This window comes from Berghia stephanieae, chromosome 4, assembly GCF_034508935.2.
Source record: "Berghia stephanieae isolate SIO BIC M18660-M18661 chromosome 4, UCSD_Bste_1.3, whole genome shotgun sequence".
NCBI classification, from domain to species: Eukaryota; Metazoa; Mollusca; class Gastropoda; order Nudibranchia; family Aeolidiidae; genus Berghia; species Berghia stephanieae.
The window spans coordinates 17,596,818-17,621,139 of NC_088363.1; the positions used below are offsets into that span (position 1 = coordinate 17,596,818).

The 24,322-nt window shown below is 35.4% G+C and overlaps 1 protein-coding gene across 2 annotated transcripts in view; it reads right to left on the reverse strand.

Annotated features, from left to right (window-relative positions):
* LOC144970135 (uncharacterized) overlaps positions 1-24,322 on the reverse strand; it is a 36,149-nt gene that overhangs the window by 6,187 nt on the left and 5,640 nt on the right. Inside the window, exons 2-11 of one of the 2 annotated variants that reach the window (XM_078909389.1) lie at positions 21,531-21,853; positions 10,065-10,135; positions 9,236-9,368; positions 7,768-7,934; positions 7,282-7,355; positions 6,188-6,264; positions 4,988-5,217; positions 3,882-4,015; positions 2,867-3,058; positions 2,048-2,133 (exon numbers count right to left, since the gene is read on the reverse strand). In XM_078909389.1, coding sequence (XP_078765515.1) covers positions 2,048-2,133; positions 2,867-3,058; positions 3,882-4,015; positions 4,988-5,217; positions 6,188-6,264; positions 7,282-7,355; positions 7,768-7,934; positions 9,236-9,368; positions 10,065-10,135; positions 21,531-21,728 — 1,362 coding nt within the window. In that variant the 5' untranslated portion in view covers positions 21,729-21,853. Of the gene's footprint in view, positions 1-2,047; positions 2,134-2,866; positions 3,059-3,881; positions 4,016-4,987; positions 5,218-6,187; positions 6,265-7,281; positions 7,356-7,767; positions 7,935-9,235; positions 9,369-10,064; positions 10,136-13,840; positions 15,765-21,530; positions 21,854-24,322 lie in introns of those variants that run through there. The other variant, XM_078909388.1, reaches the window with a different exon arrangement.

Consider the following 24,322-nt stretch of genomic DNA (forward strand, 5'->3'; position numbering starts at 1 on the left):
CATGGAGCCGGAGTTTATCACGGTTTTTTAGCGTGAAACGGACAATAGCAATTGCTTGCTATACTTTGGATAGGACGCTAGTCTATCGCAAAGTGTTTTCCGCCAAATCTAACAGACTCAGCTACCGATTCACTGCTGGGTGGACAGGAGGGTCAGAAAAAATTTTGACTGCACCGGGGATCGATCTTGGTCTCTTTACGAATGAAGCCAGTGCTCTACTAACTGAGCTATCGGGACCTCCGATAGTAATAGTAATAAATCGTTATTGTCTATTATTGTCCATAATTATTTTATCATACTGTATCATATATACAGGCTGTTTTTTCTTACTTTACGATAAGAATGGAAATAGCTTTAAAAATGGTAATGATAGAAACGTCTCATTTTTTTTGCATAGTTTTCCATCCCTATTCAAGTTTCAGGTTTATATATATATATATATATATATATATATATATATATATATATATAAGAGAGAGAGAGAGAGAGAGAGAGAGAGAGAGAGAGAGAGGGAGACAGAGAGGGAGAGACAGAAAGACGGGGAGAGATAGACAGATTGATAGATAGATAGATAGATAGATAGATAGATAGATAGGTTAAATAATAGATAGGTAGATAGATAGAAGAGAGAGAGAGAGAGAGAGAGAGAGAGAGAGAGAGAGAGAGAGAGAGAGAGAGAGAGAGCGTGTGTGTGTGTGTGTGTGTATAACACCGAACAATAATTCAATGTTCGTCACTAGACAGTCTAGATAAATTAAAATGTCTTAAGGACTTTAGAAAACGTTTTACTTGTTATAATTAACTCACAGAAACTGAATTTATATTGATACAATTCTTGGCCATTTTAATTAAGCATCAAGAGGACCTGCAAGTCATGGGAATGAACAACAATGATGGTAAAAGTGACAGACCGCTTTCAAAATGAATATAACAGCTTCGAAACAGAACAAAATACCAAAAACGGAACGTTTCAGGCTCACAACCCTTCTTCAGCCAACTACAGAAATATTTCAAGATCATATCACTCGCGGACGAGACACAAATAGTTCCCTTCTATCCGCCTGTATAGGGAATGAGATTAGCGGAAGACTAGCGTCCCTTGATTGGACCTCACCGACGAAGAACTTATTGGAGAGAGAACGTCATTATGGTTCGCGCATGCGTCTCTCGTCCTCGCTTCCTGTGAAACCGTGCGGTTAGTTAAATAGTTTCTCAGCGATCTTTAAGTTGATGTTCTCTCTGTAAGGTGACGTCCAATCAAGGGACGCTACTCTTCCGCTAATCTCATTCCCTATTCTAAGTAATAACGAAAGAGTGAAAATGGAGAGGACAGACAGCCCCTACCGTTTTCTACTATTCTAAGTAATGTACATTCCATGTTTTGTATTTTGTTCTTATTCGAAGCTGTTTTATTCTTTTTATATTCTTTTTTTTTTCATTACTTTTTACAATCTATAGTTTCTACCAGCTTACTATGACTTCGCCTAAAAACTGTCTGACACTTGAATTTATAGTTAAAACATGAATCTTGGGTTACATTTTAAGCGGTTTGTTAAGCAAAACAAATAGTATAATTCCATGATGAGTATAAACACAAAAATTTGTATTTCTTATAATTTCAAGTTTAGATTGTCATTTTTGCATCCACCTCATACTGACATAATACAACTTTCAGATGGGGGTAAGAAATTTGTGCGCCTATGTGTTCTTGTGGTATGGCACTCGCCTTCGGATCGGAAGGTTCTGGGTTCGAGCCTCGCTCGGCGCATAGTTGAGTCCTTGGAAAGGCTCTTTATTCACATTCTCTCACCGTACTGAGGTGTAAAATGAGTACCTGGTCGTTAACAGCGCTGTCTCTGTCTGAAAAAATTGCAATATCGCTTACCAGGCGTCATGTCTCGTTCTTCATGTTACGTGTTGCTGTTGGTTAGGGACCCCTTGCAAAGCGCTTTGAGCACGTTTAGTGGATATTGCTCTATATAAAGCTCGAGTTTTTTTTTGTGGGGTTTTTTAAAAAAAATTTTTTAAAGAAATTGATATAACGTACATTTTTGTTGTTGATGGCAGGAAGGACATGCCGCTTCTGATAGATAGAATCCAACTGGTTAAGATGTTCTTCTTTAGACAATTGGACTGAAATGAAATGAATGAACATTCTTGGGACTTTTAAAGAATACGTGACTGTAACAGACTAGCATTATATTTAATGGGTAGCGGGTATTTTCTATAGTCCGTTTTACCCTACAGAGCCGCTGTTGTTTGCTGGATAAGAGCTACAGCACTACTTTATAAAGTACTAAAGAATGTATATATAATATATATATATATATATATATATATATATATATATATATATATATATATATATAACAATGGATTACGCCGACTGAAGAAGTGTAAAAAACACAGAAACGAGTCGTCTCGGCCAATAAAATGCATTATATATTAGCTCTAACCACCATTATCGAGCACTTTCGTACCTACAAGTACCCACCAACACTCATAATATTATATATATATATATATATATATATATATTATATATATATATAATATATATATATATGCATTCTTTACGTATGATCAGGGTAAATATAAAGGACGACCACCAATGACATTTCGGTCGCACTCATTTAAGCCGAGACTTCATTACATATTTTGCAAGCATAAAATCGATTCAGCGGAAGACCTTCTGTCTCTAAGACCTATGGTAGAAGAACGTGAAAAGTATAGAGGGATATTATAAAAGGATAGAAGAGGGGGCCGAGGCGTCCCAGTTGTGTATGATTAGGAGGCGAAAAGCTGCAATTCAATTGGTATTGTAATACAATAGATAACTTTAAACAATGTAACATTTTTGTCCTACCCTCTTCAGAACTTCTATTGACGATCATATCAATGGCTGAAGGCTGTCTTTGAGGAGGTTGGATAACATTCACCTTCGACCCTCTTTGTTTTTTAGTTCTATCTTCAACGACCACTGTTCCTATTTGACTGTTTTCCCTTCCGTTTTTTATTTCTGGTCGATTCCTTTTGACACACAGTGGAAGCTGAAATACTGAAAAATAGAAAGACATCGCCTAGTGAGTTGTCGTTAGTAGAGCTCAAGGAAACGAGTGATCCCATTGGTTGAACTTTTGAATACAACACAAGATTTGTTTTCTTTTGTGGCCAAAGATTTGTCTTTTGACGTAATTTTTGGTCAGTATTAGGCTAGATATAAGTTTACGAAAGCTACGGTGAGGGTGAGTTGAATGTGGGGTCTAATTGATCTGGAGAGGGAGAGAATCAGGAGAGAGAGAGAGAGAGAGAGAGAGAGAGAGAGAGAGAGAGAGAGAGAGAGGACGCTTAACGAAATACCTACTGGTTTTTTCTCTATATATCCTCCCCCCCCCCCCTCTCTCTTTCTCTCTCTCACATATATATCTCCTTCTTTCCTTTTCTCCCGCTCTCTCTCTTTTTTCATTCTCTACCTATCTGCTCCCTCGGATGGCTCAGATTGTTACGCGCTCCCTTCCGTCTCTCTCTCTCTCTCTCTCTCTCTCTCTCTCTCTCTCTCTCTCTCTCTCTCTCTCTCTCCCACTTTCTCTCTCTCTTTCTCTCTCTTTCTCTCTTTGTCTCTTTTCTACTCTCTTGGATGGCTCAGACCGGAACACGTTCATCTCTCTCTGACACACGCGCACAAACACACATACACACACACTCTCTCTCTGTGTGTGTGTGTGTGTGTGTGTGGTGTGTGTGTGTGTCTCAGCTAGGTAGAGGATGCCGCAACAGTTAGATCCTGGGGTAAAATCCCATTCATTAGATTAAGTTGCGTTCTTTGGCACTTATCTATCCCTTTTTATATCTATTTTCATCGTTGGAGTCCATATACTTACTTTGACGGTGGTTGCTTTGTTTGTCTTTGGAAACATCCAAATCGATGAGAGCTTTCAGTACCTTACAGGTGCCGGATACAACAACAAACATATAGTCCGATTTGGAGCTGTCTGCTGATAGAATTACTCCTCTCCTGTTGGAATCAAGTGGACAACAGCAAACAATTACATTTTAAAAATTCACAATGTTTTGCGATTGCAATATGGTGAATAGGCATAATGATTGGGCTTTAACATTGTTTTTACTTTGTTTTTTGTTTTTGTTTTTTTTTTAATATATATATATATTTTTTTTGGTTTTGTTTCTTTTTTTTCTTTAAGAAATTAAGTCCAACATACATACCTCAGCTATGGTTTAAAGAGATGCGATTGCATTTTCTTCAAATATGTGAAAAGTCCGATATCTTTTATTATTTAATTGCCATCAAGTTATAGGATGGAAGAGTGCTGTTGATGCCCTATGCTCCGCCAGGAGCCAAGAAGCATATATCAAGTAAGTCCAATTATAGTATAGTCACAAACTAACATGGGTATAGAAAACATGCATAGAACGATATGATATTAGGGTGCTATAAGTTGTGAACTGTAAAAAGCAATGAATATAAATTAAGATTAGAGCTTCGAAAAATAATAAAATACCAAATACGAAACGTTTCGGGGTAAATTTATTGATGACCGGTTTATGATGCATTCTAGTATGCAAACAAATAGTTTATGATGTTATATTCCAATCAATTTAACATTTCGAATCCTTGATCACTTAACTGCTGTACTCGGGATAAACAATCTCCCGAAGTCCCAGGTTTAAGAGTTTTTGCCTAGGTTAGGGTTATTTAAATCGATCGAATTTTGAACGACGAGTTTTCTAATTTTCAAATGCGTGTCTTTCCAGAGTACGGCAGTTAACTGATTAAATTTTCTTAGATATGAGAATGAGTTATAAAAATACGCTTTTTAACCGAAATTTGTAACTAATTGACCTCGAGGAAAGGTCTTCAAGATTAACAGGTCAATATAATTCCCGATATCGATCAAAAATAGTAAATTCTCTTTATAGGCAATGAGCTTCTTCATGTGAAGATTTTAAAGTCAACCGATGCACGCACCTGACATAGGTAAAGGCACATATCCTGAGATTGTCCAAAGGCAACTTTTCAATCGGCCAGCCCTTTAAAAGGTCAACATTTCTAAGAAATACCATATGCTCAGGCTCTTGATCTTTGACCCGGCGCATGAATATCTCAATAAAGTCTTCGCGTTCGATACACAAAAGCTCCATGTTTTCTCTGCAAGTAACTGTTGCTGTTCTTTGAGACATGTTCAGAAATGCAAGCTCCTGAAAAATTTAAAGAAAAATAAGATAGCTTGATAATACAGAATTGAACCAAACGTGGAAATCATTTGCATCCCATAGTTTGAAAACCATATTTTGTCGGCATGAACAAGGTTCTTACTTACTTACTGACTGGCTGACTGACTTACTTATTTACTTACTTACTTATCCGAACCAGCGACCACCTGAGCTCTAGCCCTTCGGTCTTGTGCCATGACGTAGAAATTAGACGTCCTTTGTGTGTTACTGATGCTTGGATTTGGTGGGAGGAATGTGCATCTCAGGTCTTCAAGAGAACAAGGTGCTGAAAATTGGATTATAACCTCTAACACGAATCTTTGGGTTAGTTTCTCTTCGTAGTGGTGGAGAATAAATACAATTTTTTTGCATTCCAAAAACACTCGAAGTAGATATGTATTTCTCAGTACTAATTTCTAAATTCACTTTTCAGGGCACAGTTCATCCCGACATAATAATATTTTGCGACAATGGTTCACATTTGATCGGATTAAAATATACCTCAATTCCAGTAAAAATAACACAAGAGTATGGCTTTGTGATCGAAATATAAATACACTTCTATATTTAAAAAGAGGCCGATTTATATAGTTTATATGGGGTGAAGTTGGATGTAAGGCTTGGCCTCATGAATTTGAGTTATAAATAGGTATTCCAGTAAATTAATGGGTATTAAAAGCTGTTTTGAGTGTCGAAGGAAACACACACACACACACACATGCACACACACACACACACATATATATATATTGTCTCATCCAATTATAATAAATACATCTCTGCATGACATGTTTCTGGGCAACGCAAAAAGTTCTACCAAACCAAAATATAAAATTCAAAATTAAAAATAAAAACAAAAACAAAACAAAACAAATACAAACCGGAAAGTCTACTAGATTCACAAAAGTTTCATAACACTTCCAAATTCGCCCTGTTTTAATGAATTTTTACTTACTCCAAAGCTGTTTCCTGAAGTCAGACTATTTACTGTATGTACATGATTGGCTCCGCTTTCCATGACGGTCACCACAGCTAGAATCATGAGTGGAAAGACATACAAAAATATTGGAAATTATTAAGAAATAATCTATCAGTGAATATGAATTAAGTTATACATTTTACAGGCATTTCTATGGCTTCACGAAGCCCCGTTTGCTTCAAAAACATTTCAATTTTTCCCCAACAAACCTGATGGAACTAACGTTCGCCTCTCGTGTCATTTATATTTTAGAATTAAAATTTCTCCTCACCCAAATACCCAAAGGCAAGACAGGGATCACTATCATTGTCACTCATTCGGCCACTAAACACATTTAATGATGAGACTTGACTTTTATAATAGACAAAGCGGAGTAGCTACTGTGCCCTTAACAGCAGCCACTGTGCATCAGCGGGGCTTGGTATCGTCGCCTACTTGTACTCGTCGTTCTCACGCTCCGAAAACTGCAGAGCATCCGGTTGAGAGCTACAGGGGCCTGCCTGAAGCCTGGGATCGTAAAAGTACAATCGAAGCATCCTGCCTCTGTGGTTTTTCTCCCCATCCAATATGAGGAATAATAATTCATTCACTCCGCAATATTTTCCTTTCATCCTATGTGGGTCGTTCAGAAGCCATTGAGCCCAATACCGAGTTAAATTCGGTTTCTATAGCACGAGAACGGTACAACAGACAGCAATTTGCTTGTTTGCCTTTTGAATATGGTGCCCGTCTATCGCAAAATACTTTCCGCCAGGTCTAGCAGACCCAGCTACTCAATCACTGCTGGGTGGACAGGTGGGTCCGAAAATATCTCGACATCACCTGGAAACACGGTTCTTTTTGCGTGTAAAGCGAGTGCCCATCCAAATGAACTATCGGACCCCCGTCTTTTATAATACTATTACCTTATATTGATGCACTCCGATATACGCAAATAATAACTAAAATGAATTTTCAAAAAGTAGAGCTTTAAATTTACATAGTTTTGGTCACTCCGGTATAACAATAGATTTAGAGAATGAGTTACCGTATAGAATACAAGCGAGATTATGTCTATTTATGTAACATACCCGTGCCAGATATGATAAAATAGAAGTTTTCAGCTCTGTGTCCTTGACGTATTATCACTCGTCCAGCTTCAAACCTGATGATAGAATAAAATCACAAATGAATTCCAATGGAACATGACAAACGTGTGCTTTTTTGCAGGTGTGATAACCCAATATGCTATGGGCTCACCGTTAATTATAACGTTAACATGATGAATAATCTCAAACTAACACATAATATGATTACAGCAATGTTAAATCAAGCCCAGCATTGTATTCGGTTATCAGACCTGCATACACGTGCACGTCGGACATGAACCAATAATTTCTTGTTATTTTGGAAGATGAAAGAAAGATGATTTTTTTCTCGCTTTTTTTTTGCTTTGTATTGTTTTGTTTTGTTGGCCTTATTTCTTTATGTTGTGTTGGTTTCTTTAATTTTTTTGGTTTTATTGTCCTTAATGAAAAAAATGAAAAAAGAACCCTAGTAAAAAATGTATACTGTACCTTTCCAGGGTACAACATTTCAAGGTGGATCTCTGTATTCTCATTGGGTATTCCCCAAAGGCAGGAACCACTTGAGACAAAAATCGGATAACTTGTTGTATTTGGGCATCTGTTCTCTCTGATGGCTTTTTCAGAAGGATATCTTCTACGTCATGACTAAGGAAAGACTGGGAGATACAAAATAATGAATAAATGAATAAATAAATAAATGATTAGCTAACACCACTGACACTTATGACGCCGATAATATTTATTATCACAGCAATAGTAGTTGCACTGCTGCTGCTACTACTACTACTACTACTACTACTACTACTACTACTACTACTACTACTACTACTACTACTACTACTACTACTACTACTACTACTACTACTACTATATTATTATTATATATTATTATTATTATTATACTTATATTATTATATTAATTGTTATCTACTACTACTACTACTACTACTACACTACTACAACTACAACACTACTACTCGACTACTACTACTACTACTACTACTACTACTACTACTACTACTACTACTACTACTACTACTACTTACTACTACTACTACTATACTACTCTTACTACTACTACTACTACTACTACTACTACTACTATCTACTACTTACTATTATTTCTATACTACTATTATTATATTATTCTACTATACTTTTTATATATATTACTATATACTACTACTATACTACTACTACTACTAATACTAACTACTACTACTAATAATAATAATACTATACTACTACTACTACTACTACTACTACTACTACTACTACTACTACTACTAATAATAATAATATATAATAATAATAATAAAATAATAATAATAATAATAATAATAATAATAATAATAATAAATTTATAATAATAAAATAATAATAATAATAATAATAATAATAATAATAATAATAATAATAATAATAATAATAATAATAATAATAATAATAATAATATCATCAATCATAAACTTTACTATTATTATTATTATTATTATTACTATTATTATTATTATTATTATTATTATTATTATTATTATTATTATTATTATTATCATCATCATCATACTCCTAAAATACTAATTAATTAGTAGCATTAATCATGGAATGATTTGATAATATCAACTCCTCCATGACATTTTCTAAGCGAATCGACATTGATTGAGCTGCCAGAATATTATTTTCTATTTTTTTAACTCATTGGAATAGTCTAGACGTCAGCTGTAGTAAAGTACCATAATGAAATGGATCACATTTTAAGCTCAGAATTACATTGTTTAAGATACCAAATGGAGGGTTATAATGCGGATACCCCGTGTGAATAATACGAGTACAATATTTCATTCACTTAGCCTACCCATGAGAGTCAAATGAATACATCCGAAGAGGTTATTGTGATCAGAAAAACGAGGATAAGTATTATGTTACCAGTAAAGAATGAGATTTTAACGTTATTTACCTCTTTTGTTGCTTTGAACTTCTGTGGATCAAACATGAGACCTGTTGGGTCATATGGCGTTCTGGAAATACCCAGTTCATCGTAGAGGATAGTCCACGACAGAAAATTGTAGTCATTGTCTTCTGGTATTTCACTTCGAAACAGAAAAAAAAAGAAAGAAGAAAAAGTTTATAATGTTTAAATGATATACATCATAGAAATTTTGCAGCTTCCCAAGGAATGCCTTTGTTTTTGTTTGATTTTTTTCTTTTTAAAATCTTTTTTTGGTAGACCACGAACATATCTCAGAAAAATTATTAACGAATTTCAAAACCTCATTACTCTCCACCCCCCCCCCCTCTACTCTCTCTCTCTCTCTCTCTCTCTCTCTCTCTCTCTCTCTCTCTCTCTCTCTCTCTCTCTCTCTCTCTTTCTCTATTTCTATAATAACAAATCTAATACAACTAATTTTCGTTTCTATTTATCAATGATACAACTCTGAGCATCACACTTGTCATTAAGTCTTTCACTCATCTTGAAGCCGATGAGGTCCAGTTCAGGAAACAGTGTTTTCCCCCCATTATTTTCTCGTCATCGTCATAATAATAATGATAATTAATAATAATAATAATAATAATAATAATAATAATAATAATAATAATAATAATAATAATAATAATAATAATAATAATGATAATAATAATAATAATAATAATAAGAAGAAGAAGAAGAAGAAGAAGAGAAGAAGAAGAAGAAGAAGAAGAAGAAGAAGAAGAAGAAGAAGAAGAAGAAGAAGAAGAAGAAGAAGAAGAACGACCACGAAGAATGACAACAATGCTGCTTAACTTACGGCTTGATTCCCACAGCCCTGAGCAACAAAATAATAAGTCGACCAGCATGGCAGAAACGTTCCAATGGACTCTGTAATATTATCATCGATGTTATATTATTTTTACCACTATCAGGTAGATAGACAAAAAAAAAGTTGGTTAGATTAGTAACACAAATATTATTATCCTCGAAAATGATTGACATTTTTATAGCGCAATATCCACTTATTGTGCCCAAAGCAGCACTGTACAAGGGGACCCAAGCCAAACATTGTGAGCAAAACATGCCTGTAAAGCGGCATTACAATAAATTTCTTTTAACATAAACAGCGCTGTTTACGGCCTACTAGTCGCTTTATACCTGAGTAGGGTGAAAATATGCAAGTAGAGAACGCTTCGTCACGAACCAGAGACCTACAGGTTAAGAGGCGAATGGCATATAGAAGAGTTTAAAACCCCGAAATGACCAATAATTTGATTTCAAAATGAATGATACCTACCAAATGGCGCACTCAAATAAAAAAGATAACAATATAAAATTTTGGCCAGAAAAACTCGTCCTTCTAATATGTGGATCGATTAAAATGTCCTTCACCTTGTCAAAAACTCTAAAACCTGGTATTTCGAGGTCTCAGGTTTGAGAAATTTTGACAAGCTTAGTAAAAAGTAATACAAAGATATTTTTGGTTAATCAAGTCTAAGAAAATTGTTGAGGTAATCAGTGGAATTTCCAATTTGTGACTTATCGCTTTAAAATGTTTTTAATCACGGTCGATCTGATAGAAAATAAGAAACTTCCAGTTAAAATGTCTATAAATGTCAAACTTAAGCTTTCGTCAGTTTAAAAAAAACATAATCACTTTCCCTAATGTAATGATATTTTAAAAACTTAATCCAAGTCTCAGTGGTACGGTCTTTGCTTCATACCCGAAAGGTACCGAGTTCGATCACCCGCCGCGGCGCTGTATGGCTTTGAGCAAGTCACCTCGCCCTAGCTCATTAGACCCCAGAGACAAATTTCCCCAATTGGATGAAAAAGGAAAATCTTATTTATTTATTTATTTTATTTTTCTTTTATTTTATTTATATTTTACTTTTAAAATAAACAAAACAAAAAAAAAAAAAAGAATTCAGCTTTTATATAGTATAATAATTACTAAAAGTGTTTAAAATGCTTTACAAGGGGGTCCCTAGCCAACAGCATCACTTTACATGTAGGACAAGGCATGACGCCTGTTAGACGAAATTACATTTTTTTTTCATACAAAGACAACGCTCTTAACGACCAGGTACTCATTTAACCAATTTACGGTGAGAGAATGTGAGCAAAGAGCCTTATCCAAGGACTCAACTATGAACCACTCTGAGCCTCTCTCGAACCAAGTACCTTCCGATCTGAGGGCGAATGTCAGACCACTGGACAACATAGTCGGACAATATATGAAATTTACAGTAAAAATGACCAGTTTTGGAACATTTTCGTTTTGTTAATTCAAGAAATCTTACCCGTTCAAATACAATCACAACTTCAGTTTATAATAGCATTCAAAACAACCCGTCATTGTAGACTTTCGATACGATTAGTCACACATAATTCAAATGACTTTGAACAGCTTGAGGGACTGGTAGAGCAATCCGGGGGTAGGGTAATTAAGACGTTTTAATTGTCTCGCTCCCTGAATTGGTTGGAATGTGCGAACTTGAGCAGGAAGTGCTATTGTTCCTTATCGTTCCAAAAATAAATCATGTGGTCTTGTGGTATGACACTCGCTTTGGGATCGTAAGTTCCTGGGTTAGACCCTTGGTCGGCGCAAGGTTGAGTCCTTGGAAAAGGCTCTTTCCTCACATTCTCTAAAATGAGTACCTGGCCGTAAATAGCGTTCTCTCTGTCAGAAAAAAATGTGTAACAGCGCCTACCAGGCATCATGTCTAGGTCTACATGTTTTACATGTTCCTGTTGGTCAGGAACTCTTTGTAAAGCGCTTGAGCACGTTTAGTCGATACTTCCTATATAAAAGCTCACGAAAGGTATCTCACCCGAGCCCACGAGTGCTGTTTTTTCAATGCAACCCAGAGTAACTTTAGTTCTTATGATTGAGTAACTTAAGTTCTTATGAGTTAGAAAAAGATATCCTTCATAGGGGTAAAACAATTTTCTGAAATTATGACCTGTCATTATGACAGTGGGGCACAAATGACAGTAGGTCACAATGACAGTGGGTCACATAGAACTTTGCGTCACGTGTGACAGTGGGTCACATATGACAATGGGTTACATCTGACAGCTGGTCACATATGGCAGCGGGTCAACATGAGAGTGGGTCACAATGACGAAGAGTCATATAGATAGAATGCGCTTGGCCAAGGAGTTCACAACATTGCCATCCGGAAGTATAACGGACCAACACACAAACTATGTGTAACCATGAACTTTTATAGTCTGGTTAATACAGTTTAGTGAGAACAACTCACAAACGCGGATGGCAAAAAAAAAACAACAAAGGCCTGAGTGACGTCATCTTCGAACTATCTATATGACAGTGGGTCACAATTTACAGTGGGTCACAATGACAGTTGTCACATATGACAGTGGGTCACATATGACAGTGGTTCACAAATGTGACCCAACGCCTTAAATCGGTATTAATTGTGTTGGGGGTGATTTAAATGCATTCATAGTAATGCAAAGACAAATCGGACTATGTATATCATATCATGTGTCTTATTGAGAGCAATGGGCAATAGTTTCTGAAAGAGGCTGATATTATAATATCACATTTTGTCATTTATTTTATTCTATAATCACTTTTTTTAGATCTTCTTCATCCCGACATAATAAATGTTTGACGCTATGAGTCACAAAAGGCATTTTGTCGGGGTCAACTATGTACCAAAAATTGATATTAAAGTTATAAAATAAAACCAAAAGTGATATATTTTAGATTTCATCGCTTTACAACATCTATTTTCCTCTTTAAACCATATAAGAAATCAACTGATCTAAACAACCATGACGTAATACCGCTTTGAGGCGGCGGGTCACAATTAGAAAATCTAGACATACAGTAACTGATTATTTTTTTTTTTTTGTTATTTATCTATTGACTCAGATTTGAGAATAATTGTCCTCCTTGCCTCATAGAGTGTTTTGACATTTCAGATTTTCTATAGTGATTTGATAAATAATTTTCTTTTTTAATCACTGTATTGATATTCAAAAGGAAATGTGTCTTTAGAGTCTATTCCAAGGGAAGATGTGAATAACTCGGGCGTCAGCCACAGTGCAGTGCTGCGCAGTGAGCAAGGGCGAATTGACTTGCTTATGGCCACACAGCGCGGCGAGTTGTTGAATTCGGTACCTTTCGGGTAGGAAGCAAAGACATATTATCGCTGGGCCCCGTAGCCCAATTCAAGTTGCCAATAGGGAATGAGATTAGCGGAAGAGTAGCGTCCCTTGATTGGAAGTCACGAGCGGAAAAGTTATTAGAGAGAGAACGTCATGTTGGTTGTGCGGCATGAGAAACTCCACCAAAAGCGAGGACGAGAGAGACGCATGCGCAAAACCATTTTGATGTTCTCTCTGTAAGGTGACGTCCAATCAAGGGACTCTACTCTTCCGCTAATCTCATTCCCTATAGATTGCTTGAAAGTGTTAACTAATTAATTATCTATCTTGATGTGGAATTAACTTCCTCAATTAATCCGGACATTGGCTTATTCACTAATAATTTTACGAATTAACCCATAAATTACTGTTTTAAAAAGCTGTAAAATAAAATTTATATAAACAAATCACCATCATAATTGTTGGCCTTTCAGCTTCCTTGGTTTCCTTGATAAAACTACGGATGGATTTTTTCAACTTGTTTCCCTTCTCAGCAGCTAACATCTTTTGCACTTTTCGAATCGCTCTTTTCAGTTTTAATCCTCGACGAGAAGACATCAAAAGGCCATGCGAATTATCTCGATACAAACTTCCCCGGCGACCCACTGGAACGTTTCCAGTAGTACCCTCATCAGCTAATACATCCACCTCAATTTCTGAATTCGACGTCGTATCTGAAGGCGGTGGTTTGTTTTTGATAAACAATGACTCAAGATCGTCTAATTTTGAAATAGTTCTTGTGACATTTCTTTCTTCGAAACGGCGAATAGCTTTAGAGCTCGGTGAGCATTTTATCAAAGGTAAGTGCAATTCTCCTTTTTTATGTTCTTCATCCTCATTTTCAGCAGTTACATTTTTACTCGAATGTAGATCAGAAGCCCATTTTATATGGCTTTTTCCCTCCGTTCTCTTTCTGGATTTTTCTTTCTCCCATCGGGTTTTGTTCTCGACATCCAAATTACTCCATAAGAACTTTATTTTGGATTCTTTGTTTTGTTTGCAAAAGCGCACAACCTTTTCTGATATGTATTTATCAAATTGGCGAATGGATTCTGTCAAATCATCATCAATGTCTACACTTGGACGCTTTAATCTATCTTTTCTCAATTTCAACGTGGAGTTTTCAGTGTTCGTGTAATCATTCTTAATTGATGGTAATGCATTGTCATCAAAGTCTGTCCCCACATGTCTTCCACTTTCAAGATGTTCACCATTATTCTTTAAAATTCCACCCCGATTGGTAAGTTTCTTATTGTATGGCCTATGCTTATGAAATATCTCTTCCATGCTCTGTTTAAAATGAACTCTAGGTGGGGTTCTTCTGTTGAAAGAAGAATCCAAAATTGGAGTCCCTGGCCTTTGTGTTTTCGTAGAAACGCTACCATCTGTGCTGGGTTCTTCACTTATGTTCGATGCAAGCTCTTCAATATTCTCCTGTTGAAGGAGCTCTTCTTTCCTTTTGTTGACGATACTGTTCCAAGCATCAAAATCATCAACATCACTGTTGTCATCTAAATTATCTGGCACGTACAAATTGTCTTCGTAGTTGTAATCCCTCCAGTCAAATTCCGTGGCAGTGTCACATCCGTTGACCTCTATTACTTTGGGTGATACCTCCATTTCTTATAGTGGTTATTTAGATAATCCATATGAAAACAAAGACTTTCAAATTTTAAACACGATTGAGTAAAATAATTGAGTTGATATTTAAAATGAAATGGTTGGCTTTTCTTTTAAAGATTTTACTCCTTAACAATTTTTTGTTTTTATATGATGTGTTAATAAGATACAATGGAAAAACCGTAACAACAAAAGCAAATCAGATGTAGGATTTAATATCAATAGTGAGAATATTGTCCAGATTTAAACTTGTAAAAGCAATGATTAATATATTCCACCGTATAAAGAATAATTTCAGTTAGATATCACAATCCAAAACATTTTAAAATCTATGAAGTTTGGTCCATTGTTTCAATTCCATATTCATTGCCATCACCAGACAGTTCCAAACAGAAATAATATCATCTAAAATCCAGGAAATACCATAGAATAGATACAAAACTGCGTTACCATCCGAATCAAACAACAACATTGGATTTTATAAAATCAATAGACGTCCAGTTTGTTTTAAACAGAAGTTACAAAACACTTGGAGAGCACGCATAATACAAATTGACAGGACAATAGTTGTCCAACGCAATGTTGGAACTGTCAAGAATCAACTTCTCTCACTAAAAACAAGACTTATCTTCATCGGAACAAACAGTAAATCTCTCTCCATATCATTCAAGTAAATATCATTGGCGAAGTACGACTGACAAATCTTCTTTTAAATACATTTATCTATGAACGATTGCTTTCTGAATCTATCAATACAAATAGCGATAGATAAAAACGACAATTTAACCAGTTAATTGCCGAACTCTGTGAAAACTCGTATCTAAAAATTTGGCCAGAAAACTCGTTCTTCAAATATAGATCGATTTAAATTACCCTCATCTAAGCAAAAACTCTTAAACCTGGGAGTTCGAGAAGTCCCAAGTTTGACCATTTTTGCCAAGATGATTGTCTTTTAAATCGAACGATATTTGAAGGACGAGTTTTTTGGCCAAATTTTTGAATACGAGTTTTTCCTGAGTACGGCAGTTAACTGACTAAACGTATTGATTTGGAAACAGCTTATCTCGCTTTATACGTTTTGTGTTCCATTATTCATTGCGTTCTCTTAGCCTTTTCTATGCCAAGCTTACATATATTCATTTTCATTTATGAAGGATAATGAATGGCATTTTGTACACGAGCTCCTAGTTACCGCAATCGTAAATAAAATATGCAAGTGGATTTATTCAATTACCCACCGTAACTCTCTTTGCAACGCATGGTCTGTTTTAGATAGGTACCGTTAAGGATTTTGCATCGATTATCGACTTGCACCGACGTGTACAGATATACAGGTCTGACACCCGAACGCAATCATGGGCCTTGTTTAAAATTGTTGTAATGGACAATACTCTGCTTCATTTATTTTTATTTCCATTACGACAGTGAGCCTATAATAAATTGGGTTATCAGACCTGCAAATAATGCACGTCGGCTTGCACTAATTAGAGCAAAAAGCTAGCTTGGAGGAAATAAAAAGTTGAGTCCTGTTTATCACAAAGACATGACATGTAAGACCGGACAGCCTATTATTATATTATATTAGCATGTCTGGTAACCGTCTGTAAATATAGGCTTGTTTTAACATGGTTATTATGGGCGATAAGTGGCGGTGTCTTGAAATTATTTCAGTTATAATGCTGAGACCATAACAATTTGTTTTTTCAGACTTGTAAAGTTTAAAAGTTTTAAAATCTTATTTTATTATTATTATTATCATTATTTTGTTTTTGTTTTGTTTTGGCTGCTTTGATTTATTCTTGATTTTAATGTATTGATTTGTTAATTGGAAGTTCTTTGTTAATGTGTGAATTATATTGGCAATTGCCTAAAAATAAACCTTTGGACCTTGTAAATAAGTGCACGACTATTGCAAACTCTTGCCAGAAAAAAAAACGTTTTTCTTAGGTAAGGTATTTTGTATTTATATTCTTACTAACTGGACTCTGATGCGATTGAAGAGATGGCTGTATGCAGTATTGAATTTCCTGAGAGTTGTACTGTTTGATAAAGAACATTTTGTTCCAGGTAATACACATCCCCACACACATATATTATGTATGTGTTGGGGTGAGGAAGAGTGGTTCCCTTTATCTTTCTCTTTTAACCGCACGGAGTTGACAGGAATAAGATGCAAATTTTGAGCTGACACGAATACTAAGCAAAAATTAAGAGTTCCAATTCACTTTATTATTGTTTTCATTCTGTCAATCACACTATTTTCTACGTGACATATTAATAGGACCTGTCAATTTTTCGCATACCTGTTTTGTAACTCAATCAGTCACTGGTTATTGCGAAGTATTCTTAAAAGATTTGACTAAAATGAATTCAATATGATCCATACCATTGAATAATTACAAAAGCCTTGAAAAATCGCTATGACGTGTATAGACGAAACCAAAAAGGAACGTTTCTTGTTCACAAAATGTGTCAGCTTTAGTGACATTTTAATGAAACCTTGCGAGAAAAACACTTGACTCTAAATCTTTCAGAATTAAATGTTTTATATCTAGAAACAAAGCGTATGCACTTGATTCAGTTTTGTTTAAGTGTTATAAGTTCCGGAAATAATGTCATTGATTCAAATTTTCTCTTAGTTTGTTTCAAACTAGATCTGAAGTTGGAGTTGGTAAAGGTATTTGAGTGCCTGTTTTGCTAATTTACGATAGATGCATAAGAAAGAAGAAAAGTCAAAGAATTATAATTGGAAATTTTATTACGCAGTTTTGACGTGGGAATTTCATGTTGTAATAAAACCCTTTTTAGGTGCTCAAACTTTAATTTCAACGAATGTAATTGAGTGGCAATGTGGTTTTGATAACGTGTTTTCATCGTTCATAATATCAGGAACACGTGGCAAATGTATGCTTGTTTTCTGGGATTTATTTTTCATCACTTTCCACATTTCATGCTCCCTTGGTCGATCGGTAGAGTGGTCGACTAAATTAAATTGGTAAAGGCTTAAATTTGCGGACGTAATTCATTTCGACCCCTAACTTTTAAAAAAATTGAGCTTTTATTTAGCGCAATATTGATACACTAAATGTGCTCAAAGTGCTTTACAGGGGGTCCCTGACCAAGAGCAACATGTAACAAGTAGAACGAAACATGACGCCTGTCCGGCGATATGACATTTTTTTCGGACAGAGACAACGCTGTAAACGGCCAGGTACTCATGTTACACCTGAGTCCGGTGAGAGAATGTGAATAAAGAGCCTTTTCCAAGGACTTAACTATGCGCCGAGCGAAGGTCGAACCCAGGACCTTCCGATCCGAAAGCGAATGTCATACCACTAGGCCACGTAAAGTGGCGACTGGGAGTTGTATGCGACAGATTCTTAGAATATCCAAGTCATGAAAAATATAATCCAAGCGTACTAAACGGGATAGGAATCATAACTTTTCGATCAAAAGACGAATACTGCACCATTACATAATTAGCGAACTAAAAGCAAATGAGTAGCTAGGTCTAAGTTCAATTTGGCGCAAAATATTTAACAATCAACCAGCGCGCTATTGCACGGCCTGTTTCACATTCCATTGGTCTCGTGCCGCTGAAAAGGGGTTGTCAGATAGTCAGAGTTCCTCGTGGCCAAATGCAACCTCACGTGGCCAAAAACTACATATCCTTTGACCCCCTTGAAAAAAACCCACCAGTTTTTGGTAATTAAACAATCGCTATTATAAAATGTTTATAAAATGAAAATAAAATTAAATAATAGAAACAAGATTCTCCTTGTGGCCAATTTTGGTCAATGTAGCCATCTGGCAGCCTTGCCCTCAAGGTATAAAGTCTTTAACGTTGAAATACATTCCAGTAATTTCTTAGTTTAAAACTGACAGCACAAGATATTAATTACTAAGTAAGTTCGTCTATTTTTATAAAAACAGGTCAGAAGTTCAATTCGTATGACCTACTTGGTGACTGTGTTCTTAATTGCACAGTCAAATTACTATGGAGATGAATGGTTGGAATTTCTTTGATCTTCTATAAATCTCTCTATCCTGAAACTATAATTTCAATTTTTTAAAGGATTTGAATAGGAATATTGTACACGAAAAAGCAAGACATCCTGCTTTCAATTCACATCAGCGGCTTGCTGCACTGGTACCAGGTATCCAAAATCGGCCGCATAAAGAATTGTGTTTCTATTATCATTTTTTTCGCTAAACTAATAAAAAGCACTAGTTTAGTCGATTTATTGTTTATCAAAGCCGATCGGATTTTCAAGGAGGTCGGCGTGTTTGCAGTGTTTTGCCACGAGAGGTTCTATTTATCCCCTTTTAAAGTCGAAACTGGCCACGAAGAACTCAACCGTCTGGCAGATGTGGATAAAATACCAGAAAAGAATTAAAAATGAAATATCCTGTCTAGTACGTCGCGATAAATACTTTGTCGTTTATCGTTCATTGGATTAACACGTCATCTTAGTTCATTTTTACTACATAGTGTTCGACTTTTTCATGAGCAACTGTGATTTAAATAAAATACTATTCTAAAACATACATAGAACAAACAAGTTCGGACTAGAGGCCATAAGAATAATCTCTCTCGATTTTATAAAATAATATATCTATATCTAAAGTGTCGCTATTAATTCTTAATTCTATATTTATACATTTTTATGCATTTACATCTACATTTAAATCGGGGGTCATAGGGACAACCTATTTCACTTTGTAAAATTTAAAAAATTATTAATAATAATAAAATAAAATAAAAAATAATAATAAGTAAAAGAAGAAGAAGAAGAAGAAGAAGAAGAAGAAGAAGAAGAAGAAGAAGAAGAAGAAGAAGAAGAAGAAGAAGAAGAGAATATACTTTATTCATCCCAAAAAAATGGAAATTCGTTTACGGACGTGGCATGCATAAAAATGTATAAACACAAAGTTGAGAATCTATGGCGACAATGTATACATAAATATAGGCAAATGTACAAAATGTAAAAATATACAACCAAGAACCAATAGCAACACTTTATATAAAAATTTAATAAATTGAGATAGGCCATACCTCTGGCATTTAGTCCGAACATGTGAGTGTATATTTATAAGATAGTATTTAATTTAAATCACAGTTGCGCGTTAAAAATTATAACAATGTGATAATAATAAGAATAATAATAAAAATAAAAATAATAATAGTAATAATAATGACAATAATAATAATAATAATAATAATAATAATAATAATAATAATAATAATGATAAAATGATAATAATAATAATAATAATAATAATAATAATAATAATAATAATAATTAATAATAATAATAATAATAATAATAATAATGATAATGATGATGATGATAATAATAATAATAATAATAATAATTAATAATAATAATAATAATAATAATAATAATAATAATAATAATAATATAATATAATAATAATAATGAAAGATAATATAATAATAATATAATAATAATAATAATAATAATAATAATAATAATAATAATAATAATAATAATAATAATAATAATAATAATAATAATAATAATAATAATAATAATAATAATACAGTGTAATACTGATAAGTGGTGCACCCCACAGGTGTGATAAATATGACGCTGTTTAATGTCAATCTTTATCGTCCAAAGTTGTACAACATTGTCGACACCAAGGGACAACTGTCAAACCAAACAGTGGGGTTGTGGCGTAGTGTTGTTAGTCAATTACCCTTTGATTGAGGTGTTAGTGAATTGAACAACTTTTGAGCCTTTGGAAGCCAAGAAAACCGAATATATTGAATATGAACGTGAATAAAAGAAAAGAGGACACCTATCAAGTCATCTAAACCATTTAGCGAGAATAGAATAATGTAGGCTTTCAGAACCATAGGATCTATGTTGCTAGTTTTTCCGTGTTTCTGCAGCGTTAAACGGACTATTAAAAAAGGAGTTTGCTTGCCGACTCTTTATGGAATGCTAGTCTTTAGTAAATTCTCTCCCAGGGATTCAACAGACTCAGACGCTCAATCAAGCAGTCTTCGGTGGACAGAGAAACCGGTCGCGAAAGTGCCTTTCCCTCAGGCTATGTCGTCGATATGCTTAAATTACGAATATCTTTGGTATTTTCAGTGCCAGCGACTTTAAGCTCAAACTTCGACATTACACTTTAAACTACTGGCCTTCCGTCGTCATTAATCATATATCTGGCTTTGTAACTGTCTTTGTAATTGTATTCGAGAAGGGGACTTGCAAATAAGTACACGTCGGTTTATGAAGAAAAAAGAAGGAATTTGATTAGGTAGTTCTTTAAATATGAATAAAATAATATTTTTCTGCTAAAATATAATTTAATGCCAATTGAAAACAAAAGCTTTAAGACAAAAAAAAAAGCATTTTTTTAAAAACTCCAAGCAAACTCCAGCTATTAGGGAAGAAAATATTATATGGAAACAATATTAAAGGGAGAGAAGCGTGTAAATTCTTACCAAAAGTGTTTGTGTTTTGATGAAGACCGGCGTTATCTTTTCTTGATCCTGACTGGTTTGTCGCAGGTCGGCATCGTGGAAATGTTTTGAAATTTCAGTTGTGTTGTTTATATTTCTATCACTTGTATTATCATCAGGAGCAATTGTCGATATTGATACTGATGATGTCACAGGATTATTTTCCTCCTCTTCATCCATTGTTAACAGTTGTAGTAACTTGAAACTGTTTCATGTCTTTTTATGATTACTATTCAGTCCTGGTTGTGTAACAAGTTGTTGTTAACTTGCTTTGAAACTTTAATGTTAATGGTTTGTATTTAATTCTGAAAGAATATAGGTAGACATGTTAGTTATAAGGTTCGAATTGGTGGTGGTGGTGGTGGTGATGATGATGATGATGATGATGATGATGATGATGATGATGATGATGATGATGATGATGATGATGATGATGATGATAATTGTTACGATCGTGACTAAGTGCAAACATGTATTGGAAATATTTGGTCAAAACTATCGTTATTGTCAAAGGATTAGACGGAATTATGGGCATCGAGATAAGTTATAATTATTTTTTTCACAGCCAGCTCACCACCACTGCCATCACTACAACCACCATCACCACTGCCATCACTACAACCATCACCACTGCCATCACTACAACCACCACCACTTCCGTCACTACAACTACCATCACCACTGCCATCAGTACAACCACCACCACTTCCGTCACTACAACCACCATCACCACTGCCATCACTACAACCACCATCACCACTGCCATCACTACAACCACCACCACTGCCATCACTACAAACACCACCACTGCCATCACTACAAACACCACCACTGCCATCACTACAACCACCACCACTGCCATCACTACAAACACAACTTCCATCACTACAACCACCACCACCACTGCCATCACTACAAACACCCCAACTGCCATCACTACAACCACCACCACCACTGCCATCACTACAAACACCACAACTGCCATCACTACAACCACTACCACCACTGCCATCACTACAACCACCACCACCACTGCCATAACTACAAACACCACAACTGCCATCACTACAACCACCACCACTTGAGTAGCAGTGTTCTATTTAGACTTGTTGGAAAGAATTATGCAAGAGACGACCATCTTATTGAAATCGAAACAGAAAGTTGTTATTTTCCTTTTTACGATGGCATCCACGCCTGTATTATTACTCTGATCATGACCTTCCTGCCTCACCTGGCCTTCAATCCGACACTAGCATGACAGAGTGAATCGAAGCTAAAGGGTTAACTCTCTCCTTATCCATCAGATATCTATCTGGTCTTTAAGCAATGTATTTATGTTTTTCTTCTTGTTGTTCTTGGCTGAAGAATGGTTTTGAGCCTGAAACGTTTAATGTTTTGTATTTTGTTGTTTTGTTTTTTAAAGCTGTTATAATATTCACTTGTTGTGTATTATCTTTTTAATGTTCCGATAGTTTGTTATAACTATTTAAACTATAAATATTTTGGCGGTGTTGAAATGATCTCAATAGTAGTAATAAAACAAAAGGATACTGGCTATGCCCTGACAAATGGGATGATATTCCTGTCTTTGGCAAGGAGAGGGTCAATCTAATATCTGATTATGAAATTCGAATTTTAACGACCCAAAATTTACAAACTCTGAATATTTTTATAAACTCAAATTCCCCCCCCCCCCCCCCCCCCCACCCTTTCACAGACATAATATATACAATATTTTGACCGGAGAAGAGGAAGGAGTGCGTAAGGTCACTGATTCTAGTCTGGCCTCGTAATAAATTTGCCACGTTGAAACAAATTATATCTGGTCCGAGTCGAACGTCTATGGTCGTTTGAATGTAATAAACGAGCAATAAAGGGGAGAGTCTTGTCTTTGAGATAAGGTTTCAATTTCAATCTCAACCCTTTATCCACGGCGTCTAAACTGCACTATAAATCTGACCGTTTAGTTTCAAAAAATTTTTATTCTCTATTGTCTTCTGGCACTTTTCTACTCACTTCATATCTTGTTGTTACCAACATAAGTGCCTGCTCCACTCACTTTTCTGAATTAAAAATTCACCCCATAAACCGGAGCATACTCAATGTCTCAATCGTTTCTATGTTATATGTTTCTGATGAGAATATTGGCTATTAAGCTTAACTGCTGGTCAAAATTACTTCGCGATGGTGGTGAACGAATCGGCGATCTCAAGAAGTGGGTGAGAGAGGGATCTAGAAATGACTTTGGGTTTGAAACGAATATTTTTGTGTTCGTGGATAGCTCACACGGTAGAGCCACGCTCTCACCTGCCAGGCGGAGTTGTCGTACCAATAAGGTCGCAGGTTCAAACCCCACCACCGCCGCGAAAAAATTTTTTATTCTCTATTGTCTTCTGGCACTTTTCTACTCACTTCATATCTTGTTGTTACCGTTTAGTTTCCCGCTGTTCCGAGCGCCGACGTAACCTCACCCGACAGGTAACCGGGGTCAACAGCGGTCAGCCGATATCAATTCCCAGAACGTAGATTTGACGTGCATTGGGTGATACCAATGGATGATTTCCGTACCAATTAACCTCACGATCTTCGTGACGATGCAATTCCACCCAAAATGCAAAGAATTCTCGCAGACCTCCTCTTTCCATCGGTCCAATTTTTATTTCAATATCTCCAGTACTTATTCCACAAGCCGTGATTCAAATTCACCTATTTTTCTATAACATTTAAATAAAATTACTTGTAATTACCTCAGGATTCTAAAAAAACGTTGCTAT